The sequence below is a fragment of the Cynoglossus semilaevis genome, chromosome 1 (genome assembly GCF_000523025.1).
Source record: "Cynoglossus semilaevis isolate Cse_v1.0 chromosome 1, Cse_v1.0, whole genome shotgun sequence".
Classification (NCBI taxonomy): Eukaryota; Metazoa; Chordata; class Actinopteri; order Pleuronectiformes; family Cynoglossidae; genus Cynoglossus; species Cynoglossus semilaevis.
The window spans coordinates 32,751,531-32,770,748 of record NC_024307.1 but is presented as its reverse complement, the minus strand read 5'-3'; the positions used below and the strand labels follow the sequence as shown (position 1 = coordinate 32,770,748).

Sequence of the window (19,218 nt, the reverse complement as noted above, 5' to 3'; positions counted from 1 at the left end):
TTATCTTCTTGCTCAGTTGTGCAGCGGGGCCTCCCACTTCTCTTTCTACTCTGGGGAGAGCCTGTTTGTGCTGTTCTCTGAAGGGAGTAGTACACACCGTTGTAAGAAATCTTCAGTTTTTTGGCAATTTCTCGCATGGAATAGCCTTCATTTCTAAGAACAAGAATAGACTGTCGAGTTTCACATGAAAGTTCTCTTTTTCTGGCCATTTTGAGCATTTAATCGACCCCACAAATGTGATGCTCCAGATACTCAACCTGCTCAAAGGAAGGTCAGTTTTATAGTTTCTCTAACCAGCTAAACTGTTTTCAGCTGTGCTAACATGATTGCACAAGGGTTTTCTAATCATCCATTAGCCTTCTCATGCAATGAGCAAACACATTGTACCATTAGAACACTGGAGTGATAGTTGCTGGAAACGGGCCGCTATACACCAATGTAGATATTGCACCAAAAAACAGACATTTGCAGCTAGAATAGTCATTTACCACATTAGCAATGTATAAAATGTATTTCTGATTAGTTTAAAGTTATCTTCATTGAAAAAAACAGTGCTTTTCTTTCAAAAATAAGGACATTTCTAAGTGGCCCCAAACTTTTGAACGGTAGTGTATATATATATACACACTCTACCGTTTCGGGTCACCGATATTTGTGTTCCATAAAAGCTCACCCTTTTATGTATCAAAAGATTTGGAAGATGAATAAAAAATATAGTCAGGACATTGAGAAGATTAGGATAGAATAATAATTAATTTTCAAAACCTTTAGCATTCTAGCTTTTAATTTGTTAAGGTAATCTGAAGAAATTCCACCCCAGGCTTCCTGACGTACTTCCCACAACTTGGATTGACTTGACGGACACTAGCATACCGTACGGTCAAGTATGGTAATCTGCTAGGTCAGGAGCAGATAGCTGGAGCATTCAAATAAACTAAGATAAATGACATGTAAAAGTCAGTCAGAAAAGGCTAAATGCATTTAGCCTTTTCTGACTGACTTTTACATGTCATTTATCTTAGTTTATTTGAATGCTCCAGCTATCTGCTCCTGACCTAGCAGATGTTTGCATATGTATATATGTTATATATTACTGTTGTGTTACACAGAGTGTAGGAACATACCGTATAGATGCTGTCTTCACCATTCTGACAGATTAAAAAAAAAAAAACAAGATTAGATTAGATTGAGTTTCACAGTGATATTAAGGTACAAACAGACATGACACATGAAACTCATGTTTGTCTTTAATTTTCTAAGACAGGATGTACATGCAACTGTGAACCCTATAGGCCAAAATAGGGCTAAGATATAAAGAGGAAGAAGGAGCTTTGTGATGCAAGTGATGCAAGGTTTAAAAGATGTGTATGTGTGTGTGTGTGTGTGTGTGTCAGTGTGGGTTTCGTTTTACACCTCGTTTGTGGCTAGACATTGGAGTACAAACTAGCAGGTGAGAAAGAATACGAAGAGCGAGCTGCAGCCACTGTGGTCTTAATTAAATTATTTAAAAATATATATCTAAAAAACAAACAAACTACAAGTTAAATGTAAACGTATGCAAAAACCTGGCTCACCTGACAGCTACAAGTTAAATGTAAATGTATGCAAAAACCTGGCTCACCTGACAGGCTAATGTTAATGTGACATTGTCGGAGGATGATGATCCAAATAGATCAGAACCACGTAATAAAAATATGTGGAAAAACTATTTAAAGACAAATCATAGCTGTACAAAGTACAAGATAAATACTAATGTTAAGGAGAAGAAAACAAAATAATCAGAAATAGCTTTTGAATGAAATAACTTAATTTCTTTAGGAATTATGCCAAATTTAGTGGGTTTAAACAGAACTGTGTGTGAGTATGTTAAGCTGAGTCTTTGTGCACTTATTTGTACCTTTTTTGATGTCCCATCGTTGTCCTTTTCCTTGCTAAATATCTGTAAAAAAAAACAACAGAAAAACGACAAACAAAAAACGGTGTTGAATAAGAAACATAACAACTACAACATATTGCAGAGTGAGACTGAATTAATTATTTACTATCTATTGTTAGACATAATGTTGACAGATGTTTCCAGCTCAAATAGAAACAGTGGATCGGTTTCAAACCTCACTAAATAAAATGCAGTAAATGACCCTATAGTTTGAAAAAAATAGTACTTTATGACAATTTTACATTGAGAGAAACGTAGTATTCATCCAGTTTTAACTGATTGCAATACTTCATTATGCCGATGACACCCAACTATTTGCTTATCTTGAATCCAACTGGTGTGTTTGGTGTGCTCAAAACATTATATATATATGTGTGTGTGTGTGTGTGTGTGTGTGTGTGTGTAGCATTGTCCGTGTGTGAGTCCATAGCACACAAACCGTGACTTTGCAGTAGAGAGCGGTCAATACCACGCCGTACACAAACAGGATGCCGTCCAGCACATAACACACCTGAGGATCTGTGAGACCTGCTGAAACAAGAGCGTGATGAAGAGGATGATTAATTATTATTATTATTATTATTATTATTATTATTATTATTATTATTATTATTATTATTATTATTATTATTACTATTATTATTGCTGATAAGAAGAGAATAATATTTCTTTTATTGTCCATAATCAACATAAACACATCTGGACTTCAGGCAGGACAGTTAAGGAAACATATGTTCATGTAAATGTATAAATAAATAAATGTAATAACTTATTGTTTTTTAAATAAGTAAATATATCAATAACATCTTCACACAAATGCAGTACATTTATTTATTCTTTCATGCAGTGTATTAGTGAAAAGGACAAGCCAGTGTAATTTTATTCGAGCTGCATTTTAGCTAGGATGCTAATAAGTGGTGTATGTAGTATGTAGTGTGTCTCATCTCCTCCGTTATGTTGCCTTTTTGATTTTTATTTTACCTGGACTTCAAAAATATTCCAATATTACCTTAACCAGACATGTTTTTTGTTTTTGTTTATGTTTAACTTGTTTGCCTAAAACTCTTTGCAGCTCTGAACACTCAGTGGAGTAAACCAGTTCCTAGCCTTCTTTGACAGCACTTTTTAATTCATAATCAACACCAATTCCAACAGTTAACCTTAACATAGAGATTTCCCAGTGACTTCTACGGTCTTTGTCTTGTGCTTTGTTGTTTAATGATGGTTTATTAACATGCAGTTTTCTTGTCACATTTCGCGCAGTTAGCTTAGCAACGACACATTGCTCAAATTCGCATAGTTTCTCCATCAAACATCTGTTAGCCGTTACATTCCAGAATGTTACTTGTTTGACATGACTGGTTTCCTTTGGCCTCTCTCGCAACCTTTAGACGAGTAACAACGGCAACAATTTCTACATGTTTTTTATCATTTAGGCTTGCCCTTTATAAATGCTGCTACTGTGGTCGAACACCGAATCTAATACATAGATGCCACTTCCAGCTAAATAAACCCACAAAGGTCTATCTTTGCAGCCGTGGTTTTTGTTCAGATACCAACAACTGCTGTTCATTTGAATTTTGTGCAGCTTTACTGGCCAAGATAATTGTGGTGTGCATTTATCAAATGTGCAGTGTGTAGCTAGCTATTGTAAAGCCTTTGAGAGCAATTAAACATCCTGTTGTTAAGACAGACTTTTAGTTTGGTGCGGGTTTTATTACAATTTCCTTTTTAACGTTTACATGTCTATGTATGGAGCTGGACTTCAGTTGGGTTTTTTTGCTGGTTTTTGCAGCAGTTATTTACATCTTTACTTTACATAAGCACAAGTAAGGTTATCGTAAAGTAGGTTTTCTTTAGTCTCCAGAACACGTGTCAAACTCAGGCCTGCGGGATCATGTCAAATGTGTACTAGAGTTGACCCGCCTTATATAGCCACTATATATTGGCAGGATTTGTAGTATTAGCGGTGTATGAGCTATGTTATAGCACTGACATTTTGTTTTGTTTTTAATTTTATTGTTGCCCTGTGAACAAAGAATTTAAATTAAAAAGGAACTCAAAAGGCTACAGATAAAGAGACCTAATACCACTGATGTCTGGTTTATTTCAAATTTAATTTCTCATGTGTTTATAATATTAAGCTGTGATTTTTCAAGAAGTTTGCTTCCATATGTAAAAATTCTACATTACAGATCTGGAGAGGGGGAAACATGCACAATTGCTGTCAATTTTTCAATTAATATTAAGTTTGGCCCAAGACTTTGTTCCTGTTTTTAATTTTGGCCCACTGTGAATTTGAGTTTGACACGCCTAGAACATATTTTGTTTCTATCGATTACTATCAGGGGTATATGATTCATTTTTTACTTTTTAAAAATTGTTTTGAAATTCACCTTTTTGTGTCATTTCTGTCACTGGATCAAATCATCTGTTATTTATTTGGATGATTAGCAGTTAATTTTTTTTCCTCATGTGGTTATCAGGTAATGATGTAAAGAGCAGTTTTTTTCCCAGTGTTTTCCTTTTTGTCATAAAGCCAAAAAGGTGCATCGGAAAGGGAAAAAAAACACGTTTAGTTGTTATAAACAAACTAAAAAAGGCATTTCGTCCTGGAGGAAATGTGACATTTGTGTTGATGGAGAATCGCTGATTATTTGGATACGTGACCAAACTGGATACTATATCATATTATACAATAATACAATATACACATCTAAAATGAAGTATTTTAAGTTCTTTACCCTTTTTGGTTTTCACCTTTTACCTTCTCTAATGAAACCAGACTTCCGTTTTTATCTTTCTGTTCACGCACACACACACACACACTCACCCATACAGTAAGTCTTTTTTTTTCAGTTATTGGTCAAACAGTACAAACCATTTTAAACAGTAAAAAAAAGTAAAATCTGTTTTTTGTTTTTCATTATTTTGTCTGCATGTCAATTAACAGTTTGAACCCAACAGAAATATATATTTTCAATTATTTATTTTTTAACAATTAAATTTTGTTTGTATTTCTATAATGACCAAATATACAAAATTAGCATAGGTATTTCTGTATGTTTAAGTCATTTACTTTACTGTACTTTACCAAGTTAAAAAGTCTATTTTCAAAACAAAAAGGTTTCCTCAATGACCTTCAAGGTTTCCTCAAACAAAAAGGTTTCCTCAATGACCTTCCAGTCCTTCCATGTTAGCGAATATCTGGACTATTAAATGAGGAAATATCTGAGAAGGGCTGATCTACAGGAACTTAAAGTCACACAAAACCCCAACAGAAAAATATAGGAATAAATAGATGGTGGTAGTGTTCATGTGTACATGCCCACACACAACTTGTCACCTATCGACTACAAACAGGATGGTCAGCGTCACAGGAACCCATGGTGCAGCAACTGCGGTAACTCTGTCTTCTGAGAAATGCCGTTGTTCTGAATAACATTTTAGTTCCACCTCTTAAAATGTTTTTACCCAAATTAACCATGTCTACAGGTCATCTTCAACTGTCACCATTCATACACGTTCTTGAGAGTTCACTGTGAAACATTCCGACATTAAACTTCAGGAATAAAAAGTTGTTTTTTACTCACCAGAGACTTGATCAAAACACATCAATAGAAGAATGGCCACGAGTGACGTCCTTGTTCTCAAGAAGGCCATGGTTTCACCAGAGTAAAGGACCCTTTCAGCTGAAATGCTGCAGTTTGTGTGGTTCGCCTTATCAAGTGTATTCCTAGTCTGAAGTATTGCATATACCTTACAGCCAAGAGGGGAAGTTGTGGTGTGAGCTAGATGTCCACTAGTCGCAGATCACATCAGACCACTCCGCCCCAAACCTGAAACTGGAGGAAGGTCTCGTCATTGAGGCCCCATGCTTCTGCTTTGTGGCAACAGACCTTTCTCATGGTAAAACACACACATATACTGTATATACACACATATGCTGTACATATAAATACATACATACATGTATACATGTGTATACACAGCTACATATATATATTTAAAATAAAACATTATTTTCTCATTCACATTTGTTGGATTAAATTATTTCTGGGGGGGGAAAAAAGAGACCATCTTAACATGACTGAGGGGAAATAAAATATTTATTAGGTTTATTCAGACATGGTACATCCATGACTTAGAGCAGAGTCAACTGTCACAGGTCTCTCTACAGTGATCAGTGACCAGGAGGAGAATCAGAGAAACAAAAACAAAGTCACTTTATTCCTCTTAGAATACAAGACGGCGACCGGCAGCAATCGTATTAACGGTCAACTTCACCAAACACTATATCTTGTGTACCTGGAAGACACACAAAATAAACACAGGGTCAGAGTCGATGCTGCCGATTGGAGAGCTTCAACCTTAATGACACACAGACTTACCAATGATGGCTACCACGTCAGCTAACATGTGGCCGTTGGACATTTTATCCAGAGCAGCCTAGAAGAAGAGAAAACATCGATTCATGCTCTGAGAGATTAGAAATGATTTTAAAACATCTAAAGAGTTCAAATATGTGATTACACTAACTGATGTTTCTGACTTTAGAGACATGCTGAGTTTGAAGAGTAAAAATGAACGGACTAATGAAGAGCTGTTAGACAGCCAGGAAGGAGCAGAGAGGAAGGTCAGAGGGTTTACAGCAGTCTGTTAATGATCACTTCAGGATCACAGTTTGAATTATTACTACCTGTTGTATTTAACATATTTCATATTTACAATGAGCTACAGAAGGTTTTTCTAAGCACACAAACCAAGTGAGCGAATCCAGGAGCTTTGATTTTGCAGCGGTAGGGTCTGCTGGAGCCGTCGGACACCAAATAAACACCAAACTCTCCCTGCAGGCATGACAAAAACAGGAGGGTGAGTTCAGAAGTTATCCAAAGGTGTTTTTCTGTTAAAGCTAAAACGTGTGGAGACAAGTCTCTCAAATAGCTTGGGCAAGTTTAATGATGATAGCTTTGTCAGGGGTCTAAGTTTTATTTCCTCAGGTTTTATTGAGAAAAAGTAAAGTAAAAAGTTAGCAATTGTATTTTCTAATTTAGATAATGCAAACTTATATATATAAATATATAACTATATAGACACACATGTATACACATATACATATATACACACACACATTATAAATGATATTGTTTTAATGTCTTACAAACTTTAATGTCTTACAAACTGGCCTTGTACAATCTGATCAGCTGAGACTGTTCATTAGCTTTTGTGGAACAGCTACAGGACTCACGCAGCAGCAGAGGGTTTCAAACGCCTCTAACAAACCCCCGAGTTCTGTTCAGTCAAGGCAACTGCTCGTCTACGTTTGTTCAAGCTACGCTTAGAGTTCCCTCTGCTGGACCAAACTAGTAACTGCTTTAAAATATATTTCTTTTAAATATTAATCACCCACGCATTTTAATTCTCTTAATTAGACTAAAGCTAGAAAAAAACAAATTAAGTCCTTAAAAGTTTTCTCTGAGAAAGGGGACACCCTGTTGACTAAAGCCAGAAAAAGACAAATTAAGTCCTTAACAAACGTTTTCTCTGAGAAAGGGGACACCCTGTGGGAAATATGTTACAACTTCAACATTGGAGAATAACTAATGGTCACATGCTCATGGTCCAAGCTTGTGTTTGGTATAATAGCTTACTGACACGGTTGTGAGCGAAAAACTGAAACCAGTGGTTCTGTTTTTTTCTTCTAAGACTTACTCAACAAACCTTTTTTGGAAGATGAAAACAAAATAGGAAGTTATGACAATGTCCTTAGTCAACTAATTAAAACAAGACAAAAGATATCTGGGCCAATCAGCTCTGATTTTCACATGTAAACAGGAGTACAATTGAGGGTGGAAGCCAATCCTAGGCCTGTTGTTGCCTGGAAGGGGCATGTGAGTAAACATCCAATCATGGTGAACATGTGCCTGGTAGAAGAATACACAGAAGGCAGTATGAAGACAGGAGTGGAAATTGTGACACAGTGTGACCGAGTAAAATGTGAGTCAATCTCAGCTGAGTTGGCTGCGTTAAAGCCACAACGAAACACAACACATTTTTCACGGGTAAACCAGTGACGAATACTCTCACCTTTGGTGCCTCTATGGCTGTGTACGTGGCCCCTGGAGGGACCTGGTAGCCTTCTGTGTACAGTTTAAAATGGTGGATCAGAGACTCCATGGACATCTGGGACACAGAGAACACAACCGATGAGGAGAACTGGAGGTGATCACTTGTGTCGTGAACGACCAAAGCTACAGTACGTCATTCTTTAAATGAGGCCAATGAGACAAATTAGCGACAGCAGTGGTTTTAATTAACACGGGGGAATTCTCCAACACTGGAGCGACTCTAGAGAGGACAGGTGCCATTTCGAACAATTAAACTTCCTGTGGTTATATAAAGAAAAGCACAAGGAGGGTCGTTTCAGGGATGGAAAATAGGACCTCACCTTCATCTCGGACCTCTTGGGCGGGGCAACCTTAGCGTCGTCAACCTTAATCTCTCCTTCTGGCATCTTGTTGAGCGCCTGGAGAATGATTGTCAGAGACTGTCTCATCTCCTCCACTCTACACAGATACCTGAAACACACACATGTACGCGTACACACACAAAATAAGATATGCTTTGACAACATGGCGTATCAGGAAAACCACAAACAGATAATCTGCTGGAGATGTAAAATGTCCGTTTTTTCTATCATTTTCTGCTGTAGCATACATGGTTTATTTTTATTTTCTCCATGGCTACTCGTCTATAAAAGGGCTACTGTTGCTTTGGTCAGATTTGTTTGATTTTGTCTGCAAGTCATTTTACTCTACTTAAGTGTTTCTGACAGGCTGGTAAGAGCAATGATTTGTTTTGTTTTCGTAGATAGTTTATTTAAGAAGGTCCACAATGCTAGCAGAGGTTTTTTTCTGTTGTGTAATGAAGGATTTGATAAAACCTCTAAAGGCTTGCTGTAGAGTAGTACTATTTTATTGTAGTTTTAAGAATATAGTGGTTGCAGGAATAGTCTATCAATAGATAAATTACTTCAACATTGTCTTTTTTTGTTTTAGCACTGTTTTTGGTTTACATGAAAAAAGTATTTATTGTCTCATATTGTTATAGTTGTAACTATTTGTTTGTTATCACAGCTATGAATTGGCGATACCTGTCGTAGCAGTCTCCTTTGCTTCCAATTGGGACGTCAAACTCCACCTCATCGTACTTGTCATACGGCTGAGATTTTCTCAGGTCCCACTTAATGCCTGAGCCTCGTAGCATGACCCCACTTGGTAGAGGGAGAGAGGGAGGGAGGGGGAGAGTGGGAGAGGGGGGTGAGAGAGAGAGAGAAACAAATAGTCAAGTTAAAAGGAAAATATTTTTTTAACTAATATATGGTAAAAAAAACCCCATTGCTTTAGGATATGGGAGCATACATATTTTTGCAGTTTTGTACCTGAAGCCATAGTTGAGAGCATCTTCAGCTGTGACCACTCCGATGTCTACAGTACGACCTTTCCAGATGCGGTTGTTGGTCAACATCTGCACAGAGTTAACATCAACGGTTGGCACTACATTCTTTACTGTGTTTCATTCCAACCTGAGACAGTGGAGGAACCATAAGCATCACATCATCACCCACCTCCTCCATTTCGTCAATTCTGATGGAGAAATTCTTGCACCACTCATAGATGTCGTCCATCAGGCCCAGAGGTAAATCCTGGAGAGAATGAAAGATAATATGATGGACCAGATGGTCAACACAGGCCCCACATTTGATATGCGTTTTCCTTGACTTCACACAGTAAAGTCAGGGAAATGTTATTTTTATCATATGTACATTTTATGAGCGAAAACACCGAATCATACAGAACAACGGAACAAAACAACAGAATTCCTACCTGATGGACACCACCAGGTCTGATGTACGCAGCGTGCATTCTCGCTCCAGACACTCTCTCATAGAACTCAAACATCTGAGGAAGCAGTTTTCACAATGGTCATTACAAAAGCCTTACTTTGCATTTAAAATCTAAAGAGTTTGTCTTTTTTTTTACCAGAAAAATATATAACCTTCATGCCTTAGAACAATCAAACAATATTTCAAGCATGATTTCTGACCTTTTCCCTCTCCTCGAACATCCAGAAAAAGGGGGTCATTGCACCAACATCCAGGGCGTGTGTGGTGACGGCCATAATGTGGTTCAGAATGCGAGTAATCTCTCCAAAAAGAACTGAGGACACAACCATAATAATACAGGTTATATTTAAGAACCCATATTAAAGTGTAATGTGTGAAATTCTTTGCAATGTGGAATGGAAACCAAAATAATTCAAACGTGGATTTGTAAACCAAAAGGGAATCAGAGTGTTTCTACAGATGGATTCTTAGTATGCTAAAATTCTGCACAGCTCGGATGATATACGTAGTTCTGTACCTCTGATCCACTGAGCACGGATTGGAGCCTGGATGTTGAGCAGCTTCTCCACAGCCAGAGAGTAGGCCTCCTCATTACACATCATGGACACATAGTCCAGACGGTCAAAGTAGGGCAGAGCCTGTCACAGACAAAGGACAAATTCGAGTTCTTCATTTTCTTAACTAACTAAAGTTAGATGTAAACATGTTTGCAGTTTTCATGAGACATCTTTTACCTGCAGATAGGTTTTGTATTCAATGAGCTTTTCCGTGCCACGGTGAAGCAAGCCAATATGAGGGTCACATTTCATAACCATCTCTCCACTTAGCTCCATCACCAGGCGTAGCACACCGTGAGCTGCAGGATGCTGGGGGCCAAAATTTAGGGCCAGATTTGCAAGGTCGGTCATTGCAATGGGATCCACATCTGAATGATAGAAAACAAGCATGTGATTCAGCAGGTTCCAATGGCCAGGATAACAAACTGTATATAACAATATAAAAAGTGACTCTGTGTGTTTGTCTGTGTGTGTTTCCGTGCACTGATGAAGATACCATTCCATGGCGGTGGTTTCCAGTCCTGATTTTGCTCAGTGGGGTACATCGCTGCCCCTGAAAATGCTTCGTTGTACTCTGTGTCTGGTTGCCATCGTTTTTGTCTGGGATAACCATTTAACATAAGCATACATTTTAAAGAAGGCTTAAAAAATACGGCAGAGACAGGATATATCAAATGGCATAACTACATTCTTTCTATTGACAAAAATTGTCGCATGAAGTGATCCGTTCCATATTACACATGCAATCGATCTCGTTCAATAAAAAGTCATGAGTATTACACATTCGTGCAGACGATTACACTGACAACATTTACTGTATGTGAGCAGAAACAAACAACGCACACGTCAGATTTAATGTTAGCATTAATAATCGTAAACGCTGGCAAACACGTCACATAAAATACCACATATTTTGCGCACATTCTCTCAGTTTAAATAATTGAACTTATTTAACAGATTATGTCAAATATCCCAGCTTTGAGTGTTAAAGACGGGGCTGATAAACAGTAATACAAACTAGCTAATAAATCGGCTAATAGCTGAGGCCGTTGAGAAGACTGAATAAAGTAGGGTTATGACGCCAAGGTCAATATTTCTTTACGCGTATGCGCGTGCTCTTTGCATACAAACTTCATTCGAATGAATTATGAATAAATTGAGGTGTTATATTTAAAACAAATGGTGAATGCATGTTTTAAAGCTCAACGCTAAAATTAGCTTTGAGTGTGAATGTTTTAAAGGTGCTTCAGCCTGGAAGTGCAATGTTGACACCACGCGGCAATTTGCGTTAACATACCTGCTCTGAAGAACAGCACAGCTAGGGTTGATCAAGTTCTTATTATTTAATATTAATCTCGCTGAAGGACGTCCTAGACCGGAGAGCAACCTCAACATAGTGGTCGCCATCTTGGTTGACGGGAACCCTCCGGACAATGACGTAGAGATTTTCTTCGTCGATGCTTTCAAATGTGCGTTCAGTGGTGTTTCTGCACCCTAGCGACCGGAAGGATAGCTAATGAGAACGCAGCACTCGTTTTGGAATGTTTTCAGTGTTTGATTTATTTTTTATTTTACTTTATGCACCTTTATGAATGTGAACGTGTAGTTATATTATTAAAATAACAGAAAGTTAAAAACAAGGTGAGCCAATATGTCTACATTTAAAGAAAAAAAGACTATTTAAATAAGTAGGTCACTCGTGTAAATATATTTAAAAAATCGTTCATATCTTTTCAAAGGTCAAGATAAAGAATAGGACCAATCGTTATGATTGCTATGAAATGTTTAAATTTTATTTTGTTATTTTAAGCCAATAAAAGCATATAAACACACAAAGACGCCACACGCCGCAGTTTATAAAAAACAGTGCTTTTATTTACGTAATACTGTGGAAAAATAATTACATACCATTTTTAAAAAATATTGAAGATAATGAAATAAAAAATGAGAGTTTAACGTTTGTTGTACATCTTTTTGAACAGTTTTCTCTGCTATGAAGAACAGTACAATAAGATAAACATTGGAATTTCCTAAATTCAAAGACACAATAATACAGGATACAGTCCTACCAGAGGTATAAAAGTACTGGAACAGGATTGTGAGAGAAATGATATGGACATATAGAGAAACCACCTGGCACTCTTGGATATACACACACACTTGCGCGCACACACACTGTATGTCGTGCGCACGTGGGTCAGATGCCGCGCATTACGCAGCATCCTTCCCTTACATACAGTCACTCACACGTCTATACAAACACACTGTACAAATCAATGTGCGCGCTGACACCCACACCTCACTTTCACGCTCACACTTGCCATCACACACTACACGTCAATATTGTGGATAACCCTACGACGAACCGCTCCATACGCATTCTCCCCTGGCCATTTTCTTTTGGCAGACAGACGATACGGAATGATTTCAAAATGAAACGTGTGACATGTTCCCCTATAAGGCCACTCAGTCAGTTCTAAACCCAACATCTGTTGTTGTGTTCTTCTCTCTGTCTGCACCAGGCGTGTAGTTACGGGCTCAGAGGAAAAGGCTCCTGCCTATAGAAATGTCTGGGAATGACTCAAGGCCTCCAGCCTGGCGTGTAAAACCACAGATGCCAATAGAAGGAGCTTCTACTGCATATATACGCACACGGTCAAAGGTGGAAAAACATGAACACTTGGCACTAGTTTTTTTTAAATACACTGATATACCTTTCTGTTGCAAACTACGCCTCCATCTCAGGCTTCAACGGTGGCACAGCTATTCACTCTGTCTCAGTGGGTCCGACCCGGGGGGAAACTCCCGAGTTATGTGCACTCGCCATCAAACATTTGGTCCATACATACACATTAAATGTTTTACATTGACAAAAATAATTCTGTAATGTTAAAAATAGAATACAAAGCTCTAGTCTGGTGTGCAAATAAAAAGAGGACAATACACAGATATAGATAAGGGATGTCGAAGCATGGATACGGTAGATGCAGTGCAAAATGATGAGATACCTCCCATCCCCAACCCGTTGCCCCAACACTCTCCTCCCACGATGGAACGTACCGCTGGACTGTGGGGCATTCTGGGATATGATATATGTGCTCTATGATGAGACGATAGGACAACCAGCAAAACAAAAACAATAATAAAAAAGGCAAAACGATAGGACAGCAAAACAAAAACAATAATAAAAAAGAATGGCGGCCAGTAATGACTTCCACTGCTTGAGGTTTTTTATCTCAGCTGTCTTTTAACAGTCAGTCAGTTTTCCTTTAGACGTTCCTACTCATCATTTACAAAGTCCATTCATAGCAGAGGCTACGGGCTCCAAAGATCTGTGATCCTCCCTCTGTCTTCTCCCCCGTTCCTTCCCTATTCCCTGGTCTTGATTGTGACTTGCGCTGTCCGCTCTTTGAGAGCTCAGATTTACAAAAACATTGGGAGTGAGGGAAATAAAAACTGTGTGGAATTTCCCTTCCCTGTCTCACTAGAACCTCTTTTTTCCTCCCCTGGCTTCTTTTCTCCCCTCTCTGTTCCTGTGTTTCTCGTACCCTCCCTGTCTCACGGGTATGGTCTTCTGACTCTGTGCATGAGTATAAATGTGGTTATTTCGTTTCGTGTTCTGTAGCTGTGTGTGTGTGTGTGTTCAGAAGTGAGTGATACCGTGTGAAAGTACTGGTGTAAATCTGTGACTGTGTGTGTTTGGAGGTGTGACACTATTTATAAAATGTTTCCTCGTGCTCAGCTAAGACTGTGAGGTGGTCATTTGTCTTCGTCTCACACGTGAGTCTGCATCCTTTGTGTGTGTCGGCTGTGGGAGTAGTCGGAGTGCTGCGAGGTGTAGGAGAAACGAGTGGAGCTGCCGTACTTCCCCAGTCCAGTCTCTGATCCCGAGGGAGCTGGGCCCCCGGGACCGACTGCAGCCGGCCCTACCCCAGAACCCACCCCGTACATCTCGTAGGACGGCCCAGCCTCCAGGGGAGCCAGGCTGGACGGGGCAAAACCCATGCGGTAGGTCTGGTAATGAGAGGGGTATCCGTAGTTGTCGTAGGCCACCTGGGAGGTGGAGTCCAGGAGGCTGCAGTCTCCGGGGAACTCGCTGGTTGCTGGGGCAGGATTAGCAGGGGGCTGCTGGCTTTGGGCCCCTCGGGTGAAGGTGTTGAACTGGGCGTAGCTGATGTGGGATAGTCTGGACGGCGGTCTCGGGTCATAGCAGGCCTGGGGTCGGCCGGGTGAGGTTAAGGGCCCAGGGGGGCCGGGGGCTCCACCACTGGCCGTGGCTCCTGAGCCACCGGCACTGCTGCTAATGGATGCCGCTCCCCCTGGTGTTCCGGCAGGGGAGCGGTAGTCAGAATAATGCATGGTGGATCGGGAGGCAGGGCGGCCTTCGTCATGGGTGGAGGCTCGCACGTTATAGTAGCCATTGGTAGGATCCTGAAAAAAAAAACAGCAAAAAAGTTAAACTATTTAGCCATTTTACTCTGTCATCCATTAATTTCTTAAAGGGGAATTCCCCAAGAAATTAATGAAGTTCTAGCTATCTATCTAACACACAGATTTGAAGAGACCCTTTGCTTTTCACAGTCATTGTGAAACAACACAGTAGCTGTTCATATCCCTCAAAATATGAATTTAAACCATAACTTTCCCATAAACAGAAGAAAATAAAGATTTTCAGTCTCTGTGTTTCACCAACATCTACATCTGTTTTTCATTTCTTTCTGGCTCATGCAGCTTTTCAGTTTTCTCTAAAAACCAGTATCCAGCACAAGATCACGTTTTGGTATTTCTTCTTTTCAGTAGACTTTTCAGTAAGTCACATTTCCAGTAAGAGTAACCTGCATGTGTTACATTATGTAGTTTGAAACTGTAGCAGTTTGACCAAGTTAAGAAGAAAAAGATGTGGCTCTTCTCCAGGCCTGGTTGAATAAAAGATGACCCCTGGATTATCTCTCCTCTTTACACCCCCTACTGAGGACCCTGGTTGTCAATGTGAGCTAACCTCCAGCTCAAGGTGTTTTCACATCTATACATGTCAGCGCTACATGTCAGAATACTTCTACCAGAGGCAGAAACCTACAGTCTCAAAAGTGTAAAATGATTTATGCCAGCTGAATGGGTAGAATATGTCTGTAGCCCCTCTTGTCTTTTTCTGTCTTTTCTTCTTCGAATTTGTTCAGATGAACCAATTTTTTAAGCAATCGGAGGAACTGGTTTCATCACAGCTGGACTGAAATTCAAGAGTGGGGCGTACGGAGAGAGAGAGAGAGAGAGAGCAAGAAATTAGAGAACCGCCAATTACACTGCAACATGTTCTCTGTCCTACTTTCACTCTCATGTGTCACAAATCCCAGTACAAAGCAAGAACAAGGCCTAAGAAAAAACACTTTACTCAACTTTCCACTTTCTGCTGGACAGAATCAACAGACAAGAGTCTTAACCAATCACATAGAAGAATCAGGAAGCTGAACAACAAAAGGTCGGAAACTAAGATGACATCCCAGGCAGTTTGTGTGGCTGGTACTTGTTCTGATGTTTGCAGAAAAGCCACAAAGTAGAACAATATGACTTGTGAAACTCACAGAATAAAATATTTCCATTTGTTTTTATTTGTTTGTTTTTTTGGGAAACTCATAGAATAAAATATTTCCATTTGTTTTTTTCACAGTAAGAAAACATTAGACATGCTACTGATCTGTCAGAGCACATCACAGTAAGAAAACATTAGACATGCTAGACCAGGTGTGGGCAGACTTTTTGACTAGCGGGTCCCAATTGTCCTAAAATTGAACAGGTGGAACGTTCATGTGAACTAAGATTCACACAAAAGATTTAGAAAAGTTTGGCGGGCCGGATTAAAAAGGTGAAAGGGCCGCATCCAGCCCCCGGGCCTTAGTTTGCCAACACCTTACAAAACCCTAACATTAGTTCACATCACAGAAATCATACATAAGGTGTGTGTAGTGACCTGCACAATTTTAATTTCCAAAAGTGAAAACAAGACCCTTCCTTTTAAAAAACACATATGAGAGTGAGTTTTTATTAAGTTGTTAGACTTAAGATGCATTAATCATTCACATTTGGACTCTACAATTGTGTGCATTAATGCATTAATCATTCACATTTGGACTCTGTTGTTGAAGATCTTTGTGTGTGTCTTTCTTCAATTCCTGCCAGTATATTAGGGTTGTGTTCAACTGAAAAAGCCCCAGGTTGCACACTGAGTAGATAAATTGTGAGTAAATTCACAGGGGACAATCGTTGTATTTAATTACATGTACTTCTTGAGAGATTTTTTGTGAAATTAGCTTAGAAAGACTAGGAGAAATTAGGATCGTTGCCACCTCGGGGAATTTTTCTGGAGTCTGTGTGATCTCACCTTTAGGTCATACTCTTGGCGGGTGTCCAGGGTGTCACTGCGGAGGTCAGACTTCAGCTCTATGTCATCTTTGAAAGGCTGATTGGAGGGAGAGAAGGACACAGAGGGGAGAAACTAAATTGTCAAACCACAAAACAAAAATAAAAAAGGGGACCAAAAAAAAGTCAAAACAGGAAAGAAATAAGGGAAGAAAAAAGAGGAAAAAAAAGAGTTAAAAAGGAGTGAGAATGAAAGTTTGTTTTTAGTTAAAGACGTGCAGAGCAGGGAGAGGCTGTTGAGTTAATCTGAGGTTTTTCCTTAAGCTACAGGCTGTGTAAACACTGTCCGGCACAAGTACACAGATCCCGCTGCCGCTCACCGAGTACATGGCCTTGACCATGCGAGAAGCCGTGGACACGCTGCCGGAGTCCTCCTCTAAGCTGTGGGTCTCCTTGTTTATCGTCTCCACCTTGATGTCGGGCTTACCCAGCGTGACCCCGCGCCGACCTAGAAGCAAAACACAGCAAAGGCTGAATGCAGCTGGACACACGCGTCCCCCTGGTGGGTTTTCATGAGCGAGTTGATGGAGCAGCCGTACGATGAGGAGGGAGCCCTACGTTCTCTACAGCACCATGGTACTCCAAAGAAAAATGATGAAAACTTCTTCTTCAGGTTGAGGATTGCTTTTATAGCATGTGTGTGTGTGTGAGTGAGTTAGAGACAGAGACAGAGAGAGAGCAGACAATGACTCACTGCCTTTGCGCTGCCGGTAGAAGATAAGAACAAGGATCAGCAGAAAGATGAAGAGGAGAATGGTGGAGCCCACAGTTCCAACGGCGATTAATCCCACTGGAACGTCATCTGAAATAAGCGAGGGTCAGGGACAGTGACTTGTGGTTAGTAAAAAAAAAAAAAAATCAATTACAGTAAATTAATGACACAAAAAAACAAATAAAGTAGTAGCCAAGTAGCCAATTTAGTCTTCTCAACACGGTCAGAAGTATCCTGGCATCCACCATTGTTGTTATTGTGTGGCATACAGAGCCAGAGTTTTAAAAACTACTCTACTCTGCAACATATGTTTGGAGAACACGGACTTCTCTGTCCCAAAACTCAGATTTGTCTAAGAACACGAGGCCAAATCAACACTATTGCTCCGAGATCAGTAGTTCCTTATTGTCATTGTGTAAACACCACCTGAAATGGGTTTGTGTAAATGTCTGCAGGTAGGCGATGCAAATGTGCGTTATTGAGGATTCTTTGGTGTTGGTCGACATGAAAAGACTGAAACCACGGGAATCTAACAACCCATACATTCATTAAGCTGTTGATTGTACTTTGGAAGTCTTTATTCATTTTTATGAACTGAATTGAACTGCTGCAGGTTGTGAAAAGTTTTTGTTACTCAAATTAAATGTCTTTTTGTTTAGTGTGATTTCAACAGTTATATCGCAGGGATAAATGGAGGCAAAATATGTTCATTTTTGGGAGAAAAGCACAGGTTCAGCAACTCAGAAGCTTTTAGACTGGGAGATTAAATAGAAACTTTATTTGGATTATTTTAATATAATTGACTAGTACATGCCAATAGGTCCGGTATGAGCAAACTAAGGCTCGGGGGCCCATATACGGCCCATTCAGCTTTTTAATCTGGCATGCCGATCTTTATATTTTATTTTCCATCCATCCATCCATTTTCATCCGCTTATCCGTTACCGGGTCGCGGGGGGAGCAGTTGCCACCCCAATCACATTGCACCGTACCAACCCCCCCAAACCCCCCCCTGGGTGGGGGGGGCACCGGGAGACACGAACGCTCCATCTATCTACTCCTGACCTGGCCCCCCTGTTCAATTTCAGGACCAATTGTGGCCCGTGAGTCAAAAAGATTGCCCACGCCTGAGCTAGGTCCAGTTCATGTTCCATACCTCCAACAATTTGGAGGTCAAAGGTGAAGGTTAAAGGTTAAAGACAAACAATTTTGAGCTTTTAGCACATCCTGCGTCAACATTGCTGTAGCAACGCAATACATAAAAATAAATATATCTTAAATATCTTATTCTACTTCAATTTCCTGACAGTAACTTTTAGGATTTCTAACAACTATGCAAAATATTCCCCCAAAAAATAAATAACAAATGACCCACCATTCTCCTCCAGCGAGATGATCATAGTGCCGGGGCCGAAAGCATTCCAGGCCGTGCAGTTGTAAGTGGACAGAAAGTCGGACTCCATCACGTTGTTGATGGTGAGGGTGGAGAGGACGCCTCCGCCCTCGGCCGATGACTTGCTCTGCTCCACTGTGTAGCGCTCCAGAAGTGTTCCCTTCTCCTTCTCCCACACGTTCTCCTTCCAGGCCCATACCTGACGCACACACGCAGGAACAAATACGTGGATTTATGACGTTATTCAATTTTTATAATGTTTGTTATGAACAACTTCCTGTCCGAGCTTGAAATAGAACC

General features: G+C 39.8%; 3 protein-coding genes across 5 annotated transcripts in view; all 3 read right to left on the bottom strand.

Annotated features, from left to right (window-relative positions):
• fcer1g (Fc epsilon receptor IgFc epsilon receptor Ig) overlaps window positions 1-5,748 on the bottom strand; it is a 7,700-nt gene extending 1,952 nt beyond the window's left edge. Inside the window, exons 1-4 of one of the 2 annotated variants that reach the window (XM_008327455.3) lie at window positions 5,530-5,748; window positions 2,376-2,464; window positions 1,898-1,939; window positions 1,125-1,148 (exon numbers count right to left, since the gene is read on the bottom strand). In XM_008327455.3, the coding sequence (XP_008325677.1) occupies window positions 1,125-1,148; window positions 1,898-1,939; window positions 2,376-2,464; window positions 5,530-5,599 (225 nt within the window). In that variant the 5' untranslated portion in view covers window positions 5,600-5,748. Of the gene's footprint in view, window positions 1-1,124; window positions 1,149-1,897; window positions 1,940-2,375; window positions 2,468-5,529 lie in introns of both variants that reach the window. The other variant, XM_008327448.3, reaches the window with a different exon arrangement.
• Window positions 5,749-6,027: 279 nt separating this feature from the next.
• On the bottom strand, window positions 6,028-11,853 carry ndufs2 (NADH:ubiquinone oxidoreductase core subunit S2). Its single transcript, XM_008327466.3, has 14 exons — window positions 11,697-11,853; window positions 10,896-10,999; window positions 10,577-10,767; window positions 10,360-10,480; window positions 10,043-10,155; window positions 9,823-9,897; window positions 9,564-9,641; window positions 9,378-9,463; window positions 9,090-9,209; window positions 8,385-8,514; window positions 8,024-8,119; window positions 6,700-6,783; window positions 6,328-6,385; window positions 6,028-6,244 (listed from the first exon to the last, which is right to left on the bottom strand). The coding sequence occupies exons 1-14, from the start codon at window positions 11,804-11,806 to the stop codon at window positions 6,207-6,209; spliced, it is 1,404 nt and encodes a 467-aa protein (XP_008325688.1). The 5' UTR covers window positions 11,807-11,853; the 3' UTR covers window positions 6,028-6,206.
• A 1,703-nt stretch (window positions 11,854-13,556) lies between these two features.
• kirrel1a (kirre like nephrin family adhesion molecule 1a) overlaps window positions 13,557-19,218 on the bottom strand; it is a 32,377-nt gene continuing 26,715 nt past the window's right edge. Inside the window, exons 11-15 of one of the 2 annotated variants that reach the window (XM_017037744.2) lie at window positions 18,901-19,117; window positions 17,508-17,615; window positions 17,134-17,261; window positions 16,776-16,889; window positions 13,557-14,830 (exon numbers count right to left, since the gene is read on the bottom strand). In XM_017037744.2, coding sequence (XP_016893233.1) covers window positions 14,174-14,830; window positions 16,776-16,889; window positions 17,134-17,261; window positions 17,508-17,615; window positions 18,901-19,117 — 1,224 coding nt within the window. In that variant the 3' untranslated portion in view covers window positions 13,557-14,173. The remainder of the gene's footprint in view (window positions 14,831-16,775; window positions 16,890-17,133; window positions 17,262-17,507; window positions 17,616-18,900; window positions 19,118-19,218) is intronic. The other variant, XM_008327747.3, reaches the window with a different exon arrangement.

What these genes read in the sequence shown, in the direction of transcription:
- ndufs2 (XM_008327466.3), bottom strand. Translation starts at nt 11,806, where the DNA reads ATGGCGACCACTATGTTGAGGTTGCTCTCCGGTCTAGGACGTCCTTCA. An exon ending in TGTGCTGTTCTTCAGAGCAG is followed by an intron (nt 11,000 to 11,696) that starts GTATGTTAACGC and finishes TGGTTATCCCAG; the next exon opens with ACAAAAACGATGGCAACCAG. An exon ending in AAAGGAGACTGCTACGACAG is followed by an intron (nt 8,515 to 9,089) that starts GTATCGCCAATT and finishes TGTGTGTTTCAG; the next exon opens with GTATCTGTGTAGAGTGGAGG.